General features: G+C 49.2%; 11 protein-coding genes across 11 annotated transcripts; 6 read left to right on the top strand and 5 right to left on the bottom strand.

Annotated features, from left to right (window-relative positions):
- Positions 1-507: 507 nt before the first annotated feature.
- N7510_007830 (uncharacterized protein) lies at positions 508-1546 on the bottom strand (the record flags this gene model as incomplete). Its single annotated transcript, XM_056979755.1, has 2 exons — positions 508-1297; positions 1350-1546. Coding segments are annotated over 2 exons (987 nt in total), but the record flags the coding sequence as incomplete, so codon positions are not given.
- Positions 1547-1999: 453 nt separating this feature from the next.
- On the top strand, positions 2000-2595 carry N7510_007831 (MgtC/SapB family protein; the record flags this gene model as incomplete). The annotated part of the gene is made up of 2 exons (XM_056979756.1): positions 2000-2349; positions 2568-2595. 2 exons carry the CDS (start codon positions 2000-2002, stop codon positions 2593-2595), a joined length of 378 nt encoding a protein of 125 aa, XP_056832799.1.
- A 710-nt stretch (positions 2596-3305) lies between these two features.
- Positions 3306-3764, bottom strand: N7510_007832 (uncharacterized protein; the record flags this gene model as incomplete). Its single annotated transcript, XM_056979757.1, has 1 exon — positions 3306-3764. One exon carries the CDS (start codon positions 3762-3764, stop codon positions 3306-3308), a length of 459 nt encoding a protein of 152 aa, XP_056832800.1.
- Positions 3765-4901: 1137 nt separating this feature from the next.
- N7510_007833 (uncharacterized protein) lies at positions 4902-6629 on the bottom strand (the record flags this gene model as incomplete). The annotated part of the gene is made up of 4 exons (XM_056979758.1): positions 4902-5101; positions 5165-5258; positions 5317-6353; positions 6407-6629. 4 exons carry the CDS (start codon positions 6627-6629, stop codon positions 4902-4904), a joined length of 1554 nt encoding a protein of 517 aa, XP_056832801.1.
- A 1776-nt stretch (positions 6630-8405) lies between these two features.
- Positions 8406-8855, top strand: N7510_007834 (C2H2 type zinc finger domain protein; the record flags this gene model as incomplete). The annotated part of the gene is made up of 1 exon (XM_056979759.1): positions 8406-8855. One exon carries the CDS (start codon positions 8406-8408, stop codon positions 8853-8855), a length of 450 nt encoding a protein of 149 aa, XP_056832802.1.
- An 18-nt stretch (positions 8856-8873) lies between these two features.
- On the top strand, positions 8874-9324 carry N7510_007835 (C2H2 type zinc finger domain protein; the record flags this gene model as incomplete). The annotated part of the gene is made up of 2 exons (XM_056979760.1): positions 8874-9083; positions 9136-9324. Coding segments are annotated over 2 exons (399 nt in total), but the record flags the coding sequence as incomplete, so codon positions are not given.
- A 677-nt stretch (positions 9325-10001) lies between these two features.
- Positions 10002-10523, top strand: N7510_007836 (uncharacterized protein; the record flags this gene model as incomplete). The annotated part of the gene is made up of 1 exon (XM_056979761.1): positions 10002-10523. The coding sequence occupies one exon, from the start codon at positions 10002-10004 to the stop codon at positions 10521-10523; it is 522 nt and encodes a 173-aa protein (XP_056832804.1).
- A 380-nt stretch (positions 10524-10903) lies between these two features.
- N7510_007837 (uncharacterized protein) lies at positions 10904-11578 on the top strand (the record flags this gene model as incomplete). The annotated part of the gene is made up of 1 exon (XM_056979762.1): positions 10904-11578. One exon carries the CDS (start codon positions 10904-10906, stop codon positions 11576-11578), a length of 675 nt encoding a protein of 224 aa, XP_056832805.1.
- Positions 11579-13603: 2025 nt separating this feature from the next.
- On the top strand, positions 13604-14161 carry N7510_007838 (uncharacterized protein; the record flags this gene model as incomplete). Its single annotated transcript, XM_056979763.1, has 1 exon — positions 13604-14161. One exon carries the CDS (start codon positions 13604-13606, stop codon positions 14159-14161), a length of 558 nt encoding a protein of 185 aa, XP_056832806.1.
- Positions 14162-14249: 88 nt separating this feature from the next.
- N7510_007839 (uncharacterized protein) lies at positions 14250-16411 on the bottom strand (the record flags this gene model as incomplete). Its single annotated transcript, XM_056979764.1, has 7 exons — positions 14250-15128; positions 15206-15358; positions 15419-15775; positions 15835-16008; positions 16060-16213; positions 16271-16320; positions 16388-16411. 7 exons carry the CDS (start codon positions 16409-16411, stop codon positions 14250-14252), a joined length of 1791 nt encoding a protein of 596 aa, XP_056832807.1.
- A 1199-nt stretch (positions 16412-17610) lies between these two features.
- Positions 17611-17928, bottom strand: N7510_007840 (uncharacterized protein; the record flags this gene model as incomplete). The annotated part of the gene is made up of 3 exons (XM_056979765.1): positions 17611-17627; positions 17680-17863; positions 17914-17928. 3 exons carry the CDS (start codon positions 17926-17928, stop codon positions 17611-17613), a joined length of 216 nt encoding a protein of 71 aa, XP_056832808.1.
- Between the last annotated feature and the right edge of the window lie 509 nt (positions 17929-18437).

Genomic DNA, 18437 nt, shown 5'->3' on the forward strand with positions numbered 1-18437 from the left:
CGAGGCAAGCTCGCCCGATGGAGAACACGGAAGGGAGAGATAGAAAAACGGCGACGATGGAAAAAGATGGAAGAACCGGCAGACCAGGAAGGAGAACCTGACGGAAAGAAAGGGAGATGGGAGATGAGGTGATGGGGGAAGAGACGGAGTGTTGAGCTTCCAGGTACGGTCCGCAACGATAGTTGGGATGACCTAAGCGGGTTTATGTCAGCCGATTGCCGCCACCTGACTGGCCGTCGAAGCGCATGGAAGGCAGTCGATATTGCTGCCTGAGGCAGTGATGATTTCGGTATGTAAACAGGAGAGGAGAGACTGGATGGAATGGTAAGAACTGAATGAACTAACGACGTCATTTCGAGCGTCTTTGATATATTCCTAAGTCTCGGGAAGATAGATCAAGAATGACATTCTATTTCGGAGTCGGTATATCAGTATGCAGAGCTCAGGGTGTATATGCAAGCCAAACAAATACATAAAAAATGGTATAGAAGAAGAAACAAAACACGTCTATGCTTTGGCAGTCGCCGCCCAGGAGTCCCGCAGCCCCCAGACACCAGCGAAGAAACTGATCAGCCCAGTCAAGTGCTCCGGTATGCCGATCCCTTTCTCCAGACACCAGTGGATACACAGAGGCGCCCAGATAGCGTTGTTAACGAGGCTCTTGCGCCACGCCCGAATCTCAAGCCTCAGTGCCTCGCCATCCTCCGCTTTGGTAGTCTTCTCGCTTTCGGCAGTCGCAGTAGCAGCAGCAGCACGACGCTGGGCAGCAACCCGCCTCCGGCGCAGCACACTCTCGCGCCAGAGCACAAAGAACTGGAAGAAAATATGCCCGAACCAGCCGCGCGTACTCCATATATACCACTTATCGACTCCGCCATATTTATCGACCCAGCGACGCGAGACCACCCCCTTCTCGGCGAGGTAGGCCACGTTTTCAAGGAGCTGGTAGATGACGTTGGAGACGACTTGGAGGTGTGTCAGGGCGTGCAGGATGGGGTCTGAGGGCGGCGATTTCAAAGTATCGGAGCCCCAGATCCAGAGCGGGAGGAGCCCGAAGAGGCGGAGGTTGTAGCGCGTCTCCGAGGCGAGGGAGGACAGCGCGGCGAGCTTGGATTTCGACGCGGCGGACTTGGACGGTTGGGGCAAGGGTAATTGACGCCCGCTAAGACGTGCGAGGAGACTTAACCGGGTTTGCAGCGCGATCCACGGCGCGGAGGCGGAGAGGTGGTGTAGGATGGAGGAGACATAGTTGATAGTCGCCAGGACAGTCTCTTGGCCGTCGGCTGTGGAGAGAAGCCTGCCAATGGTTGGTTATACAGCTTAAAGGAAAATCTGCCTGTACAACTCACTGGTCTATCCGGCGAATAGTCACGTCGGTTGCTGCCAGGGCCGCCAGCAATTGGGCGCGGTCTGGTTTCCCCGCGGGCAAGGACACATTCCCCGCATGGTTGGAAGAGGTTGGAGAGGAAGAGGTAGGAGGATGTTCCGGGTCAGACATTGTGTCGAGAACAAGAAAAATAATAATAACAATCAGAGAGACCAGCTCCTCTGTCTTCAAGAGATTGTGCAAAACAAAAAAAAAGGTGTAGTCGGGCCATGTCGGAAGATGCCGAGGTCCATAGTTCTAGGTTGGGCTTACCGCATGGGGCAGAATATCATATGCGAATGGGGAATTTCTGCGCGATCTAACACATTATGTGCATACTTTGCATTTACATAATTCAACATTCTTCTTGATCCTAAGGCGAGTACCTTCCACCATACCTGTTAGAAGAGCTCAGACCCTCAAGGAAGAAATGACATCATCATAAAATAACCTACTTAAGTCAACCAATTAACTTGGTTACAGATTTTCTGGCTGATCTGGCTCGCTTGAAGTTAATGTTGACATAAAAATTTTGCCTTTTCGTATGAGCCTTACAAAACCGAGAACCGAACCATCGGTGGCCGACCAAATTCTGGAGTAATTGCAACCCTTCGTGGAGAGGCGCGACCAACTATGGCTTTGTTCAGTGAGCCCGATGGCCAATATTGGCCTCAGATCTGCCAACTGCTTCTCACAGTAGGCCTCTCGGCTCTCATAGGGATTGAGCGCCAATTTCGACAAAAGGCTGATGGACTGCGCACCAATACTTTGGTGAGAATGGGTTCAGCCTTGTTTATGCTGGTATCCAAGTATGGCTTTATGGACATCCTGTCCCGATATCACGTCGTCGCGGATCCATCGCGAATCGCGACCCAGATTGTTTCGGGGATCGGCTTTATCGGAGGCGGTATTATCTTCAAGAAGCAAAGTGATGTTCGAGGCTTGACGACAGCTGCAGCTGTCTGGCTCACTGCCGCCGTAGGGTCCGCCTGTGGAGCTGGCTTGCCGATCCTCGCTTGCATCGTGACAGGATTATATTGTGTCACCGTTCTCGTTTTTCCTTTCGCCTGGACCGGGGTAAAATCCTTGTATGTGACCTGTAGGAATACCAATTCTCGACAAATACAAAATTGAAGAAAATTCAATTAAGCGACTATTGTTTCCATGGGCTGTTTTGTTTTCATCACTACAGTCTCTCCAGCGACACGAAGAGTAACTTGGAGCTCTAGCGAATGATGATGCTGAATGCAGTATGTCGTGAAACTGGGATATATGGTTCGTCCCGTGGTCAAGGCCAAACGCCGCTCTCCTAAATAGAGCCCATCCGGGCGAAATGAAAGCTGAAACAAATTCCCTAGATCAATGGGCCCACTAGCTTTTGTTCCGGTCTTTATTTCCAATGGAGTTTCAAGAGTCTCAAGTGCTCTCTCCAAGTATAGATTATCAGAAGTTTCATGCGACTCTCGAATGGACGAGGTGCTACCAGAGCCTGGCGTTCGCACACAAGTCACGTTGCATAATAGGAGCTTGATCGAACCGATTTGGATTGTCTGCGAGACATCTTTTATGTCATCATGCGTCTTGCTTCGATCGGTTTCGATGTTTAGAATAAGTGGAATCACTCCTGGCCCAAGCTGTATCGCGGCCGGCATGGAAGTAGTTAATTTGAGGGACATTTCGCGTATTTTGGACGAACTGAAGAATCCGAGTGTCTTCTGTCCGAGAGAGACGCGTGAATCCTGCATACCGGGAAGCAACCGCGGGCTTCGTATTGGCCTCTCCTGCCGAAAATGCCTTATCTGATGGATGCGCTCTGTTATTTGTGGAGAAAAGCGCAGCACAATAGGCCAATTTATCTCGTGGAGCTTACGCGAGTTGCCGAAGTCATACTTGAGAACCGCTTTTAGCTGGTATTGGATAAAACTTCTTGAGCCCCCTTTCACGCCGTATGCACAGGACGACACGAATGTTCCAGGTAAGACCTGGTGACCGGGATGATCTGACCAGTTAAGAGGCACAAAGCCTGAGGCCTGGCGGCGAAATCTGTCTTCGGTCCGGCGTAATCGGAATTTTCACCAGAGAATGGCCAGCAAAGCTTCTCTTCACTGTCGGATGATAGATGGAGAGGCCCACGGCGGAGGACCTGTTTCTCTTCGTTGATTAAAGGAACAGAATGCGTATGATTAATGTGATGCTTCCTTCCCCCTCTCTCCTCGTCGATTTCAGCGTTGGCGCGACCGCTGAACTCTAGGGTGACGGTTGCTTGCGCGCTAACAATCCCGGCACTGCGTACTAAATTGCCGATGATAGTTTCCCCTGGTGCGTATGTCCAGTTTGGAGGGGCCGCAATATCGAATTTCAGGTCGTTTTCGTTGGTCTTTTTCGAGTGGTGGAACATCTTGCGGAAGTGGACATGGACGACATATCTCCAAGTCACTTTGAGCCATCGTACTGTACTTCGGGATGGCCCTTAAATAGAACCATCTAGTGTAGCAAAGCCTCAATGAAACATATTGGACGGGGCGTTCAGATCTGCGTAGGGCGCGGCACACAGCCACGATGATGACATAGCGTATGCACGAGGCAAAAGGGGCGACAACCATGGCGGCCTATGGCCATGGTCAGATTTTTGATATGTAGCTTCTTGTAACAGGGCACAATTATAAAGGTCAGATTCGGATGCTTCGCGGCTTCACGGATGTGGATTGGGCCGGCTGTCGCCAAACAAGACGATCAACAGCAGGATATATCTGTCCAACATTGAAAGTGGAGCAATAAGTTGGCAATGTAAGCGCGACAATCATATGTGGCGACAACTAGGGAGCCATTGCGCTGGCCTCAAGCCCTCCAATTCCATTCACGAACAAAGCATATGGAAATCCAGCGAACATGGCAAGCAGAGGTTCAAGGCTCTGGGACAGGGGAGCTAAAGTATATCCCCACTATAGAGCGAATTGCAGATGGCTTCACGAAGCCCCTTTGAATGGTCTCGAAAGGGGCTCGGCGTCGAGTGATGTTCATAAGTCGTCAACCATCACACCGAAGCTAGACCGGCCATGCAGGCACATTTCCTTTCTTTTCGCCACGGGTTTTGGGAGGGTTTAATGGTGCCTAGCAACCGTGACTGATGATCCCTGACATTCCTTCTGATGAAGGAAATCAGCGAGTGGGAGTGTTGAACTTTTCAGTCACTAGAATGACCACAGAGGCTGGGAGCACCTGCATACATATACATATATATGACTGCCAGCCTATAACAATCAGTACGAACATTGAAGCATCACTATTCAACAGCCTGAATCCGCCGGCCGCGTCTTGGCACACCCCATCAAACGCGACATCCTATCACTCTTATTCCAACTGCTAGAAGCTAACCCTTCAAATCCCGCCTTGAAATTGAAACCGCCTATTGAAACTGCCTAGTGGCCAGAGGGTGCTGAATAACATCTCTAAATTTAGAGGCGGTGGCCGCCCCCGGCGGGATAGTGGGATTAGAATAAGCCCGTTGAAGTGATGATCAACCGATGTCGCTCTATCAGTACCCATAGATGTAAGTATACTTCTGGTCACCTCTGCGAACAGGAGAGTCTGCTTCTGCAGCATGTTCGCTCTCGCCCCAGCGTGCAGTCTTGCGGGTCCTCCACCTATTCGTGAGCTGGTACATAACTCGGACGAAAACCATGCCAACAGCACCAAAGGCAATCAAAACCATCGTGATAACAAGTGGTACTTTGTCTGTTCATGCATTAGGTGTAAGTATTGATTGCTCGTGTATCAGGGGCACAAGTCGACACGTACACGTTGGCGCGTACTTGACGTTGAATATTTGGCCTGCGATGACTCCCCCGATGTTCGTCCATCCGTTGAGGCCCAGTGCAAAGGACCGCGGACCCTAGCAAATTCGGCGTTAGACAGAAGATTTGACGCAACCCCACGAGCCAGACTCATACCTTGAGCGGCGTATTACCAGCCAGCCAAACTGCTGCAAGTGGCCCAGAGACGAACACCCCCGCGAGACACACGTGGGAAAACCCATAACGGAGTTTCGGATCACTCGAGGTGGCCATGACGATGCATCCCACCAACGCTAGCAGCATCCCTCCAACAATGTGAAGCGACCGTTCCTTGAACCGGTCACTCGAGTAGACAATAAGGACAAGCCCTACAGCCCCGACGACGAATGGCGGCACGCTCATCACCGTGGCGCGGATGCCGTTGTACCCCATCCCCTCGACGATGAGCGGCAGGAAGGTGGTGAAGGCGCTGACGGGAAGCACACCCGTCATGTTGAACAGCATGATCAACAGCTTCTTCCAGTCCTTCAGCACGTCAGTGATGTCTTTCAACGAGATGGTGTCGCTCTCGGCTACGACTTCGGCTTCGTCTTCAAGCCGCTGCGACGCCGCCAGATCTGTCACCATTCGTCCAACAGCATGCGCCCTCTCTGTCGGGCTCAGGAACCAGGCTGTGTGCACATTGCTCGGCACCAGGAGGAGAGTCAACACTCCAACAAGAACAGTCAGCCCTCCTTCAAACAGGAAGACGACCTGCCATCCCTTGATATGCTCATTGTTGATGTGCAAAAGCCCATAGGAAATTAGTCCCGCGCAGGCCCCTGCGATCGCAAACATACCCGAGAAAACACCCATACGCATCCCCAGCGCGTACTTGGGATACACCATCGACATGAGGTAGTAGCTCGACGGCGTGAACCCGCTCTCCGCGGCGCCGAGGAGGAGGCGCAGGGCGACCAGCGTGGCGTTGTTCTTTACGGCGGCGTGGGCCATGCACAGCGCGCCCCAGATGATGAGAAGGAACGCGATCCACCATTTAGGACCGATGCGGCGGGCTGCAAGGGTAGAGAGCGGCTGGAGGGGAACGTAGGTTGCGCTGAAGAGGGTAAGGGTGGTGGCCACAGTGTTGGGGGATAGGTGAGCGTCGGTTATGAATGTGCTTGTTGCAATGAAGCCAATGTTCGTCTTGTCGACTTTACGGAGGTTAGACGAGAGGTGGAAGATGGAGAAGGAAGAGGCTGCTTACTTCCGCAGAGGATGAAGCCTGCTGAGAGGATGGCAACCACGAAGATGTCGAGTTTCAGGTTGATCTTCCTGTCTAGGGCTCGCTGCTCTTCTGTCTGTGGCTTGTAGTGTTGAGGTACGGTGCTGCTGGTGTGAGAGCCATATACTTTAGAGGAATCTTCCAGCTGATCGACAACGACGCCGTCCTCGTGCTTGAGCTCAGAGCGCGAGAGGGACAAAGCCATGGTGAGTCGTCAATGGGACAACCGCAAGAATTGCTATCCAAGGCTTGAGGTCGAGTTGGCAAAGATCTTACACAGCAGGACACAGACAAATATAGTAATGGTAGGTCCGTTTAACTCCCGCGTTTGTCTCCCATTTGCTTCCTGACCCGCTCCATTTCAAGCCGGTCGCTCTGTCGCCTTGCCTAACTACGTACCCCAACAGAACTGACTTCCTGGACGGAAAATATGAAGGGAACCTCAGGGGTTGCCTCTTATGGCGATTCCCCACAAACTTCCAGATTAGCGTGTTCCCCACCCCCGCATGCGATCCCGAATGCCGCCCGCTCAGCTGGTCTTCGGTAGTTGAGTAGGGCAAACTTTCGTGCTCTCACAGTCCCAGATTGCGATTTCACACTTCTTTAAGCTTCACAAACACCCCTTGTCCTACAATGGCTGCTTCTCTCACTCCACCTACCCTACCACACCGGTCGAGCTGCCAGCAGTGGTTGGCAAGAGTGCAGTCGTGGTAGACATGTTGGGGAAGAATAGTACGGGGGAATCCTTGGAGGGAGACTTGGTGGGATGATGTCGGCGGCAAAGAGGAGGGATCTCGAGGGCAAAATTTGTCGTATGAGCCGAGCTCGCTTGAGATTCTCCTGGCGAGTCTGCCGATGCAGTGGGGAGTCACGAGCGAGATAGAGCAGGTGATCGAGACGTGCATGCTGCGGTGCAATTAGCCGCGAGCGCCATGCTTGCCAGAGGAGAGTTCCTATGGATTTCCCCACAGGCGGTTTCTCCACCTGCATTAACAGGCGATTTCCCCACGTCCCACCTTTTAACGCCTTCTGTACTGTTCAAAGAGAATACAAACAGAGGAAGTTGACACCTATACCTAAATCAAACAATTAACCGGTGTGCACGGGCTTGCACCTTTTACACCATATACTTGGACTCATTGTGAGAAGAATTTATTGTCGGCCAACGAGCATGTTCTCGACCCAGCAGAAGCTGACCCACCCCACTCCCCTCTAACATTGAAATGTTGTCTGGCTTATGGCTAACGAATCTTAGGGAATAGTCTTTCAAAGCGACCTCGTGAGCGTCGTAGTTCTGCAGCCTCTTGATCCCTCTCACTAGCAATACATTACAGTATAGTAGCCTATACTGCATCATCTCTTAATCTGTATTCGTTTATGTGAGCTTAAGGAGTATAGGAAGAGACGGTGAGCAGGGCTCCAGAAACGGCTCCTATTGCACTGTTCTTCTGCCACCGTAGTGCCTTACAGCGCGGCTTCTCTTCCCTTCCAAAATTGATTGTTGATAATAATAAAGCGACGAAGTGTCTCGCCCCGAGTTACCCGAAATGTTTCCCCGCAATTCCCCGGCAATTCCCCTGCAACTCCCCTGTAATTCCCCTTCAACGTACTGTGGAAAGTACCATCACTTGCATTCACTTCGTTCGACTCAGAAATGTTTCTCAACTCACATAAATACAACGGCAGTAGGGCCCTCTTTGGATGCTCCACTTGCAATCGGATATACTCGAAAAAGGAACATCTTCAGGTAGGAAGAAGTCGAAAACTTGAGATGGAAGCTTCTGACAAATGTATGACAGAGGCATGAGAGAACACGTAAGAGAGGTTGTATCGAGGCACGACGGCTAGACTAACGTGACTCGAAGACACTGGGGCAAAGCCTTTCAAGTGTTCGATATGCGACCGTGGCTTTTCCCGTCGGGACGTCCTCAATCGACATGTTTCGGTTCACCGTGGAGATGTACAGACGGCATCGCCAATCATGGAACCGATCTTCCAACCCCCTGCACGGGAAATCCAACAGGGTATACATCGTATATCTGACAACCCGCAGAATTCAAGGGTTGTATCATGCGAGGAGGCACCTGCTACGATCGGCTCCCCATTTCCTTTGCCCCGGGAGAATGACAGTGTAATAGAACCATATGACGCCTCTTCCCTCCTCTGGACGGACTCGGAAATATTGTTTCAAAATCTTTTCTCCCAGGACTACGGCGTATGGGACCAGATGTTCGCAGGGACAGCTCAGCCCACTGGCGTATCCCAGTACGGACAGGAAACCAGACACGACACCTTACCCCAGGAAGATTTTGCAGCTGGTCAAGGTAGCCATCAGGCTATCAAATTTGCCAACAGTCTCATCAGTAATAGTGTAAGTCCCTCGAATCGATCGTTTCAGTCACAGTCGATCAATCTCTCCGAGCCCTACTGACCATAAGATTTCTTACAGGTCGAGAGTGTAATATCGTCTCCAGAGCTGGCAAATCTGACCCCGGGTTTCCTCGATGGCTGTCTCCACATGTTTTTCAGCAAGCTGATACCGATATTTCCCGTTCTTCATCGAGCAACATTTGTATTCAAAGACTTCCAAGCCCCGATACTTCTCAATGCCATTGCATTGGGATCGTTGTTTCTTGGTAGTCCGGATGCCATATCTAAGGTAATAATCATTACAAAGTGAATTTCTGTAGGATAATATCAATTGATTATAGGGTCAAGCATTCTGGAAACTTGCGCACACAGCCATTGCCACGTCTTGGCCTGGTATTTTATGCCAGAGAGGGGAATATGACAAGTGTAGTGGAGTCCAGTTGGTCTTCACTTCATTCCTGGGCCAATTATACGCCGCCCTCTCTCGAGTTAGATCAACTTCTGGTCAGTTCCTGCACCAAGAAAGCTAACAAGTTGTACAGGATAGAACACTCCGGATGACAAGCCAGACATTCTATGGAATGAGTGTAAATTGGGCTCGTTACTGCGGTATGTATGATATCGCGCACCCGATTGAGATTCCGTCAATACATGATCATATGGATAAAAAAACAAAAATGTGGAAGCAATGGGTAGCAAGAGAAACCCAATTGCGAACCCTACTGGGTCTATTCATTGTCGATGGCGTTGTATCTCAGTTTTGCGGGGATTCTGGGAGCAATTGGTCTGTGATCAATACACTTCCACGGCCGTGTGACGAGAAATCTTTCAACGCGGACAACCCTGATAAATGGATTCAAGCCATGAAAATGCGGAACGGGGCTGGTGGAAAGTTTCGTGACCTGACAGACCTACTATTCTCTTCGGTCAGCAGCCGGGGGGTCTGATAGAGCATCAATTAAGCTTGTTTGATGTCAAGGTCATTTTGGAAATTCTGAGATCTCTTGCAACTGAATCAAAGAGAGTACAAAACCCACCACTGGGTGGCATTCACTCTAGTGGGAAAATTATCGAAGCTCTGGCACGGATACGACAGCAGATTATCGGCAGTAAAGATCTCACACCGACTGACAGACTAGTGTGTTTATTACGTTGGCATACTGTCTGTCTGAATATGGTGAGAGACACCGCTCGCGGAGCTCGAAGAATGTGCTATAAATATGATATCCGGCAACACATCTTTGGAGGCGAAAACCGAGAAGAAACAGGAGTCGATCCTCATCGTTGGATTGGTGGCCAGGCTTCCCGCAAATGTCTCTTGCATGCGATTGAAATCCAACAGCTAGCTGCACAAATGCCGCTCGGCGTTGCTCATGATGAGCAGCTTCCTGGTGCTCTCTTTGCGATAGCAACAACTTATTCCTCGTTTGCCTTAGCGGGTAAACCGAAAGTGATAATACCTTCCTCTACCGATTGGGATACACTGCTTTTCTCGGAGTTAGAAGAAGTCCCATCAAGAAGAGAAATGGCAGGAGGAAACACGAATATGAACAATACTATCAGGTTCCTTGGAGGTGAGGAAAATGTTTTGGAAGCTGATTGTGAAGCGCGGAACCTGTTATACGAGCTTGGTTCAATCAGGATCCTCCTTCGCGGGCTTTCGTACCAGTGGGGTGTCGCACAGGAGATGGAAGAGGTTGTGGGAGCATGGATAATGCGTTGTGAATGACTCGGGTTGAAGCCTTGAAAAACATTAGAATTAAATTGCAACCCCATGTGTCGATATTGTCTCAGTAATTGCCGCTGGCCTGCATTGGGTCTCCATTTGATGGGGAAGACTGGGGAAGACCGGGGAAGACCAAGTCTTTCCCCACCCCCTCAACTTGGTATTCGTCCACCCTTGAAGCGCTCTCCACATGTTCTCCAGACACAAAATAAATGAATGAAGATATGTCCGTATCCCTCTCAAGTTCTCCACTCTCCTTGGTGCTCACAGGATCTCTGTGCCGAAAACTCCTTGATGGTAAATACTTAAAGTAACTGCACCTCTTAATAATTGACCAAGTCCTGAGCTTCAAATATCAAATAAATGCTGTTTAACAAAATATTATGGCCGGCGTTGATGATTTCCGTTTGGTTGAGAGCAATGATCCCACGGAGATTTATGCGCAGTTTGATCATCTGAGGTCCAAGTGTCCTGTTGCACACACCTCAGATAATGGAGGGTTCTGGATGCTCTCTCGGTACGAAGATGTCAAAAACTGTGCTTCCGATTGCAGTTTGTTTGTATCATCAAGGAAAGCAGTCATTCCCAGTGATCCACGTGGTATTCGCCGGCCGCCACTTAACACCGATCCCCCAGCGCACACACCGTACCGAACTGCCCTTGATCGAACCTTGAAACCCGCGAGGATCCAACGGCTTGAGCCTATCATAAGAGAACATGCTGAACGCGAGTTTGCCAAGACCGTCCAGAAAGGCGAGTCAGATATATGTGCAGATTTCGCTGCATCATTCGCCGCCTGGGTCGAAGTCAGCTGGTTAAATCTCAACGACGATATGGCACCGAAGCTGGCTGAAACAGCTTCAAAGTGGATCAACGCCTGGAGAGAGCAAAATGGTCCCGAAACAAGTATCCAATCAGAAAAGATGTATGACATGGCAAGGGCTCTATTCCATGATAGACGAATGTCCCCCAGAGATCCTGAACAAGATCCTGCCTCCTCTCTGCTGCTGGAGAAGGATGGTGAAGGACAGCCATTAAGTGACGAGCTGTTAATGTGAGTTCACAACCGCATAATGACTATTACCGCCCATATTGGGGTTGTATGTGCTCATATAGCTAATTTATTTTCAGTGGTTGTTTGCGTCAGTCTCTGGTAGTTGGCATGGTGGCTCCCCCGATCCTCATCGGGAATATGTGCAACCATCTATCTCGAGATAAGGATTTACAGCAGACTCTCCGGACGGATCCGTCACTCATCCCGGCTGCCGTTGAAGAGTTCGTTCGGTTGTACGTTCCTTACAGAGGATTTTCTCGAACTCCGTCTCAGCCAGTCGAGATCAATGGGCGATTGGTTGGCGTTCATGAACCTATCTCAATGACTTATGCTGCTGCCAACCGTGATCCCACTGTTTTTGAAAATCCCCATAAATTTGTCTTAGGTCGTCCAAATATCACATCTCATCTTGGATTCGGTAGGGGCAGGCATCGTTGTGCTGGCATGCCCCTTGCGAGAATGTAAGTGGGAAGCTCCCTTATTTCCCTCTCACTTGGCGATCCAACAAGGCTTACTAACGATAGGGCGTTACAAACTGCTCTCCAAGTTATTCTGCGGAACACGAGCGACTTCGAGGTAACTGGGCCGTTTCAATACGCGAAGATGCCTGAAATGGGAATCATAAGCTGCCCTCTGAGAGTTTTTCCTGCGATAGAATGACCCTGTATGTTAAAATTTTCTTCAAGTAGAGCTACATAGGATATGAGCACTGAGTGGTCGGGAAATGGCAAGGAGGTTAGTAGTTAAACGGAGAAGCAGCCCGGTCATAACTATGGTTTCTTTTCTATTTGTAGTTAATACCCGAACTCTAACGTAACTCCTGGGTGAGTGAAGGTCACCAACCAATGTAATTCCCGGGCGAGTGGGTGTCACCCAAGGCGAGTAGGCTAGGGAGCGTGGAAAATTTTCGCCTTAAAGGCATGCGTTGATTGTACTGAAATAACTTCAACTTAGTGGCACCTGCCCAGAAAGAACTCAACGAAGAAACGTTTTCTTTTTGGGTTTCTCTAATGTGTACTCGGACCGAGTCTATCATCTAGCAACTATCAACTTCCATCGTCAAAATGGATAAGAAGTGCAGGATGGGGATGCAAATGTGGCCGTCAAAGTTTCGTGACATCGCTGTCTTCGGAAGGCGCCCTTTTCGTTGCTCGTCAGACCCATGTATAACACTGTAGTGCAAAGATGAAAGAAGAGATGCCTCTAACATTGTTTTTTACCAATTACAGGCCCGGTTAGTCGCTTACCTACGCCTTTTATCTTATTCTGGTTGCCGTCCAAGAGCGAGGTCATTAAATGAGTACCATTGCGTGTAAATTCACCAATGTCGTTTACAATCTCGTTGCGGACGGGATTACAGGGGTCAAAACAAATCACCATGCTTTTTGGGTGGCGAGTCGGCTAGATGCACCAAGTCCGCATAGGTTTCCAGCCGCAAGCCACAAGAGTTCTTACACTCGATTAAAATGTCCTTTTTTGAATCCAGTATTTACTTAATCTATCATGTGTCTGACATGGTATTCACGGACCTATTTAAAAAGAGCTATGTCTGCCGTCTGCGCCACATTGTCCGTTTTTCTTCCCCGCTTGGCACATTCACAAGATATTTCGAAGGTCCGGAAATTTGACCATGCAGACGGACCCTCCGCTCATTACTCCAGCGCCAGACGCAGACCTGGTTGCCAAAATATTGATGCGCCAGGCGGATGAAGCCGTTACTTGTGGATATGTTGACGGAAACTCCAGTATGTTCCTCTTGATCTGAAGCTAATTTCAGAATATCGAAGTCTAATTCATTGAAGATACCGCTGTTACTTGCGCTGCAGGTTCGACATGCGCATCCAACCTAGTAAACAGTGTTCACTTTTGTTGCCAAGATCCTAACAGTTGTGTGATGCCCACAACCTGCTATGCTGCAACTGATGTCTCAAATGGTGCCTGCGACAACTCGTGTCTAGAAAACTCGTCTATTCTAAAATGGCAAGTACTTAGCCCTCCTCATGAACGGCAAATTCATATCTAATTTAGAATGCACAGCACATTCGCCGATTATCCGTACTGCTATACTCGGTCGTGGCTTGGTCCAACGCCCCTGTCTGGGTTTGGATGTGCGCCCAGTCCCTTCAAGCAAGATGTCCTTTCCAGGGTCATAGACCCATCACATAATACAGCGTCGCCAGCTACGTCGTCTACTCTTCGGTCCTCCTCTTCCGTCACCAATGCCACCAATGCCACCAATGTTACCAATACATCTACTCCCAGTACTGGTACTTCGACGACTACATCGACCCCTACAGATGTATCACACCATAATACCCCACCTCTCAGTAAAGGAGCAATTTCAGGCATCGCTCTTGGTTGCTTCTTTTTCGTATGCATTTTAATCACTCTCTCTGTTCCGAAGTCAAGGAAATGGATTTTCGGTATTTTCCGCTTCCACAGACGTCCCACGGATTCTACATCCGAAGGAGCTGAGCTCCGTTCAAACCATGGGAATGATCTCCCAAGTCGGAGAGTACGACCGCCGAGCATCCTCTCAGGTCCCTCCGTCGATCCATGGGACACCGGTCATTACGAGAATTATTGATAGCAACCTGCCAACTAGACAGCAATAAGGTTAGGATGTATTGATGTCTCTGAATACACTGAAAACGGTCATGTCTTCGGAAAAGGTTTCAAACCCTGACGTGTTCTAGCTGGAGCAATTTTCTTTCTGCTATATCCCACAATGAATGGTCTATGTGCACATCTCGCTCCAATTCAAACATAATGTTCCGAAGCGCAGTTTCCGCCGCTCCTTTTGATCTCCTCAGCTGATCGGAGTCTCTATTATGACGCTGGCTTTCGAGAATCACTTCTTGCGCAGCGAAACGAGCCCAGTATACCCGCGCCCGCCTGACCTGACCAGGGTAATCGCTTTCTTGCGCCAGCCGCAACGCCTCGCGGCAGGCGTTTTTAGCCATTTCGTGGTAGTCAAGCTTCTGGGAAACGTTGAGTCGGCGGCTTGAGCTCTCACTGAGATCACTGAAGCAGTCGGCTAGGCCAAAGTAAGCGTTCGTTTGATGGCGAGGGTCAGGTTTGTGGGACTGTTGCGATCTGTTCAGTGCTTGTTCGAATAGGGTAATCGCGTGTTCTGTATCAGTCCTGTGCACTGCTGAAAGCCGTCGGTTTGTTCCAGAAACAAGAAGGTTCGCAATTTCCTCTGTATCCGGGTTCGAACGTAGCAAAGAAGCTCCGTAGGACTGGTGAGCTGAAACTGTGGCTGGTGAGACGCTTTGTAGGGATCGACTAGATTCACTCGAATCACGCGAGGAGAAAGCCCCAGATGGCGCAGGGTAAGAAATGAGTTGTTGTGGTGGATGAGAGATGTGTTCTGCTAGAAAACCAGACGATCGATTGTAAAGAATGCGATGTGGGGAAGTTTGCTGGTTCACTTGGAGTAGACCAGAGTTGAGAGCCCGTTCATGCCCTTGTGTCACGGAGCCATAGCTCACGGGCGTCGTGGGAGGTGAGGTTACTGTGCCTGAAGTCAGAAAACTATCAATATCGTGGCGCTAGATAGTAATAGCTCAATTAGCTATAGCTTGATTCCAACTTACGTACTGAAAGACGCTGTTCTCTCCCTTCGCACCTCATAGATCACATCCTTCATAGCACCAACGAACTGCTTGTACCCTGCTTCATCCCGACTTCCAAATTTCACCATGGTACGATGATCGCGCCGGAGAACGGATGCGACTATTTCGTTCTGGCCATCAATGACTGCAGACTCCCTCGTCACAATCTGAGAAAGGCAGTAAGTAAAGCGCGCGGTAACTCCAATTTTCACGGATTTTAGTCTTACTATTCCTCCAAGTGGCATGGGAACACTTTCACAGAAAGTATATATTGTGATATCCGGCTGCGGAGGGACCATCTTCGTCCTGCTGTCTCGTATTCTGCGCCTGAAAACCGAAAATTCATCTCGAAGCATCTGAGTTGTGTTGGCACCTATCTGAAGCTCTCTGAGATTCTCGGTCGATGTTGGAACCCCAAATGCAGTCAACCATGCTGTGCCCCAGGTTGCCAAGTGGGCAGCAGTTGCACCGCGATGTGGTGTTCCCGCAAAGATGATTGCTCTCGTGCTCGATGCTGCAAGTCTCCTTCGGCGGAAAACGTCTCCACTGCTTGGATCGTCTTCGTCCCAAGCTTTTGCTAGGGCCTTTACGGAACACCGTGTAAGCATGTGCATACGGAATAAAACTTCCTGCAAAAACGTACTCTTTTGATAATCAAACCCCCTAAGCTGTGTCCGAAAAATATAAGCGGACGTTCACGCTGATAGTCTTCCCGTCGCATATCAGCCAAAGCTGCTAGGAAGGTGTCTGCCGTGCTAGCGATAGTTTCACGGCCCGCTCGACCGAAGAAGTTTAATACATCAGCGTCGAAGCCGAACTGTACGACTTTAGATGGATGGAAGCCAAATAACCGGCAGAGTGCACCCACCCCCATTATCCTTGCCTGAAGGACGCCTTCTACAGTAAGATCATGCCGGAGGAGATCCTTTGGCCATGTCACATGGGCCCTGCGGCCTATCCGCCCAGTGTTCTGCGTGAAAGTGTTTCCGATTGAGCCATTTAGTCCGTGGAGAAAGACAATACTGCATTATTGTAAATATTTTCAAAGCAAAGCAAAGCCTTATATGGGAAGCTCTTACTCGACAAGGCAATCAGCATCAGATTCGGGCGGTGTTGGTTGCCAAAGCATCTTCATCAGGCGTTAGCATTTTTCCATCTCCAATATACCCAAGTGTGTATCTGGCAGCAACACGTACCATGCCATACCGTTCGTCCGACATGATTGTCTGATATGTTCATCAAAATACAACAGTGTCTAGAAGAGAGGATGCTGAAGGGACTACCAGAGTGGACGCAGTAAAATAGGTAGGCAAGGCAAAGGCACGGGAAACGCCACAAAGGGTCACCAGCAGGTACTCCATGGGCTATGGGTGCCGAGCTGAAATCACAAACTTAGCTGGTGGCGATGCGGCAGTCGATACATCCCGTACTTACTTAGCCCACTCACGCTCTTATCAGGCCTAGACAAGATGGCTAACGTGGAATAATCATGTCCGAGAATCCGATCAGCTTTTACAATAGTGCCGATCATCTTCGACGATCCCTTAATATGTCGGTGCTGGTGAGTGGTTACTTCTGATGAGTGAGTACTTTAGGATAAACAGCCGAGAGGGAAAGCCAATCATCAGCCCTTTTGCCATCAACATGGAAAGCAGTGGCCAATCATATTCAATTTCATATGGGAGATTCATATAGCTCGTAATGTCGGTTTTCTTTTCCCAGTCCTGTTGCCTGCTTTCTCACATCACTCGGAAGTTTCAGAACATTCGGGCGCATAAACGACTGGGCTGGTTGGCCATCTCGCAGCGAGCTACCGAAAAGTTCTTTGTCTAGCGGACAAAGAGAGTCGGTTCTGCAAATTGGAAATTTAACCCGGCGCATTACCTACTTTTTACCATGGCTATATGCATTAAATAATTTTTCTTCGACGTGCCTAGTCCTCGGTTAGTAGCCAAGTCAACAATCATCTCCCTGCGTTTGCTACGGCCGCTACGGCTAATCGAGAAAGATTCTTCCTTCTAACTGCAGACACCTTGTTCATCACGTGGAAAACGACAGGATATCTCTCTTGTCGTCGAAGACGAACGAAGTTCGATAGCCAATAAATCCTTGCATGTCCTTGAATGACAAGATCTAGTATTCCGGTACGACGCCATGCGCGGACTGTGCGACAAAAAATTGTGAATGCATCTATTCTAGCAGTGATCGCAGACGCAAAGTTTACGGTGTCGAGTCATCTGCATCGCTCCAAGCGTTGCACAGCATCGTGGGTAAGATTTATCCACCCACCAACTTCACTCTTCATTAATGTCACCAATATATAGAAAATATAGATGATTTGCATAATAAATAGATTGTGGTAGATACGGAACTTTAAAAATAGCAGAAAAATTCACTTCTGGCTAAAGTATGAGGTGTCTTAGTGCTTAGCTGCCTCTATGGCATCATCAGTATCGACACTGCAGGTAAATAGTACGGGGGTAATTACCCTTGTGGGCATCCGCTTTAGCATCATGCTTCTCCTCATTCTTCTTGTCCTTTAAAGCATCTTTGGCGGCGGTGGCTCGCGTGCCAAGGCCTGCATCCGAGTCCTTTGCGACGTTTTTGTTGGCCTCTTTGGAAGCCTCAGAACCAGAGCCTTTAATGGACTCCTCGACGTAGTGAGCCGCGTTCTGTTATAGTCAGTTTCACGCATGCAAAAAGTGGAGATCCCCTAGCGCACTTTAACAGTATCCATGTTGAAAGATATAAAATATATAGCAGTGATTATTCGGCCTAAAAGTTGTAGAGTAGTATTCTCGATTTGTGTATTGTGTGGGTGCAGTCGCTCAACATATATACTTATATATTGCACTATAATGTCATCAAATTGGAAAACCGAATGCACAACTCGAGATGATGTCAAGTGCCTCGTGATCTTGCCTTGATATAGTGTTACTTTGTGACGACAGCGTGCTTTTTCAGGAACAGAAACAATAAGCCGATGACGTAGTGTTTGGATAAAGCTTGAATTGTAGACAACAGCCATTTGCCGAGGGAAATATCTAAGGTCATGTGATAACATACACGTGCTGGATCGCGACACTTTTACATCAGTCTGACGTTTTAAGACAAGCGAAATTTTTATACGAGCAGCGACTAAGTTGGGACGATTATCCCTAATTCGTGTCCCTACTCGGTGCCAAAAAAGGTCGAAGAAAGCATCCTCGATGACCAAGCAGCAGAGAAGAGATCAGCCAAACACCC

This window comes from Penicillium lagena (genome assembly GCF_028827675.1).
Source record: "Penicillium lagena strain IBT 129212 chromosome Unknown utg000005l_segment0_segment0, whole genome shotgun sequence".
Taxonomy (NCBI): Eukaryota; Fungi; Ascomycota; class Eurotiomycetes; order Eurotiales; family Aspergillaceae; genus Penicillium; species Penicillium lagena.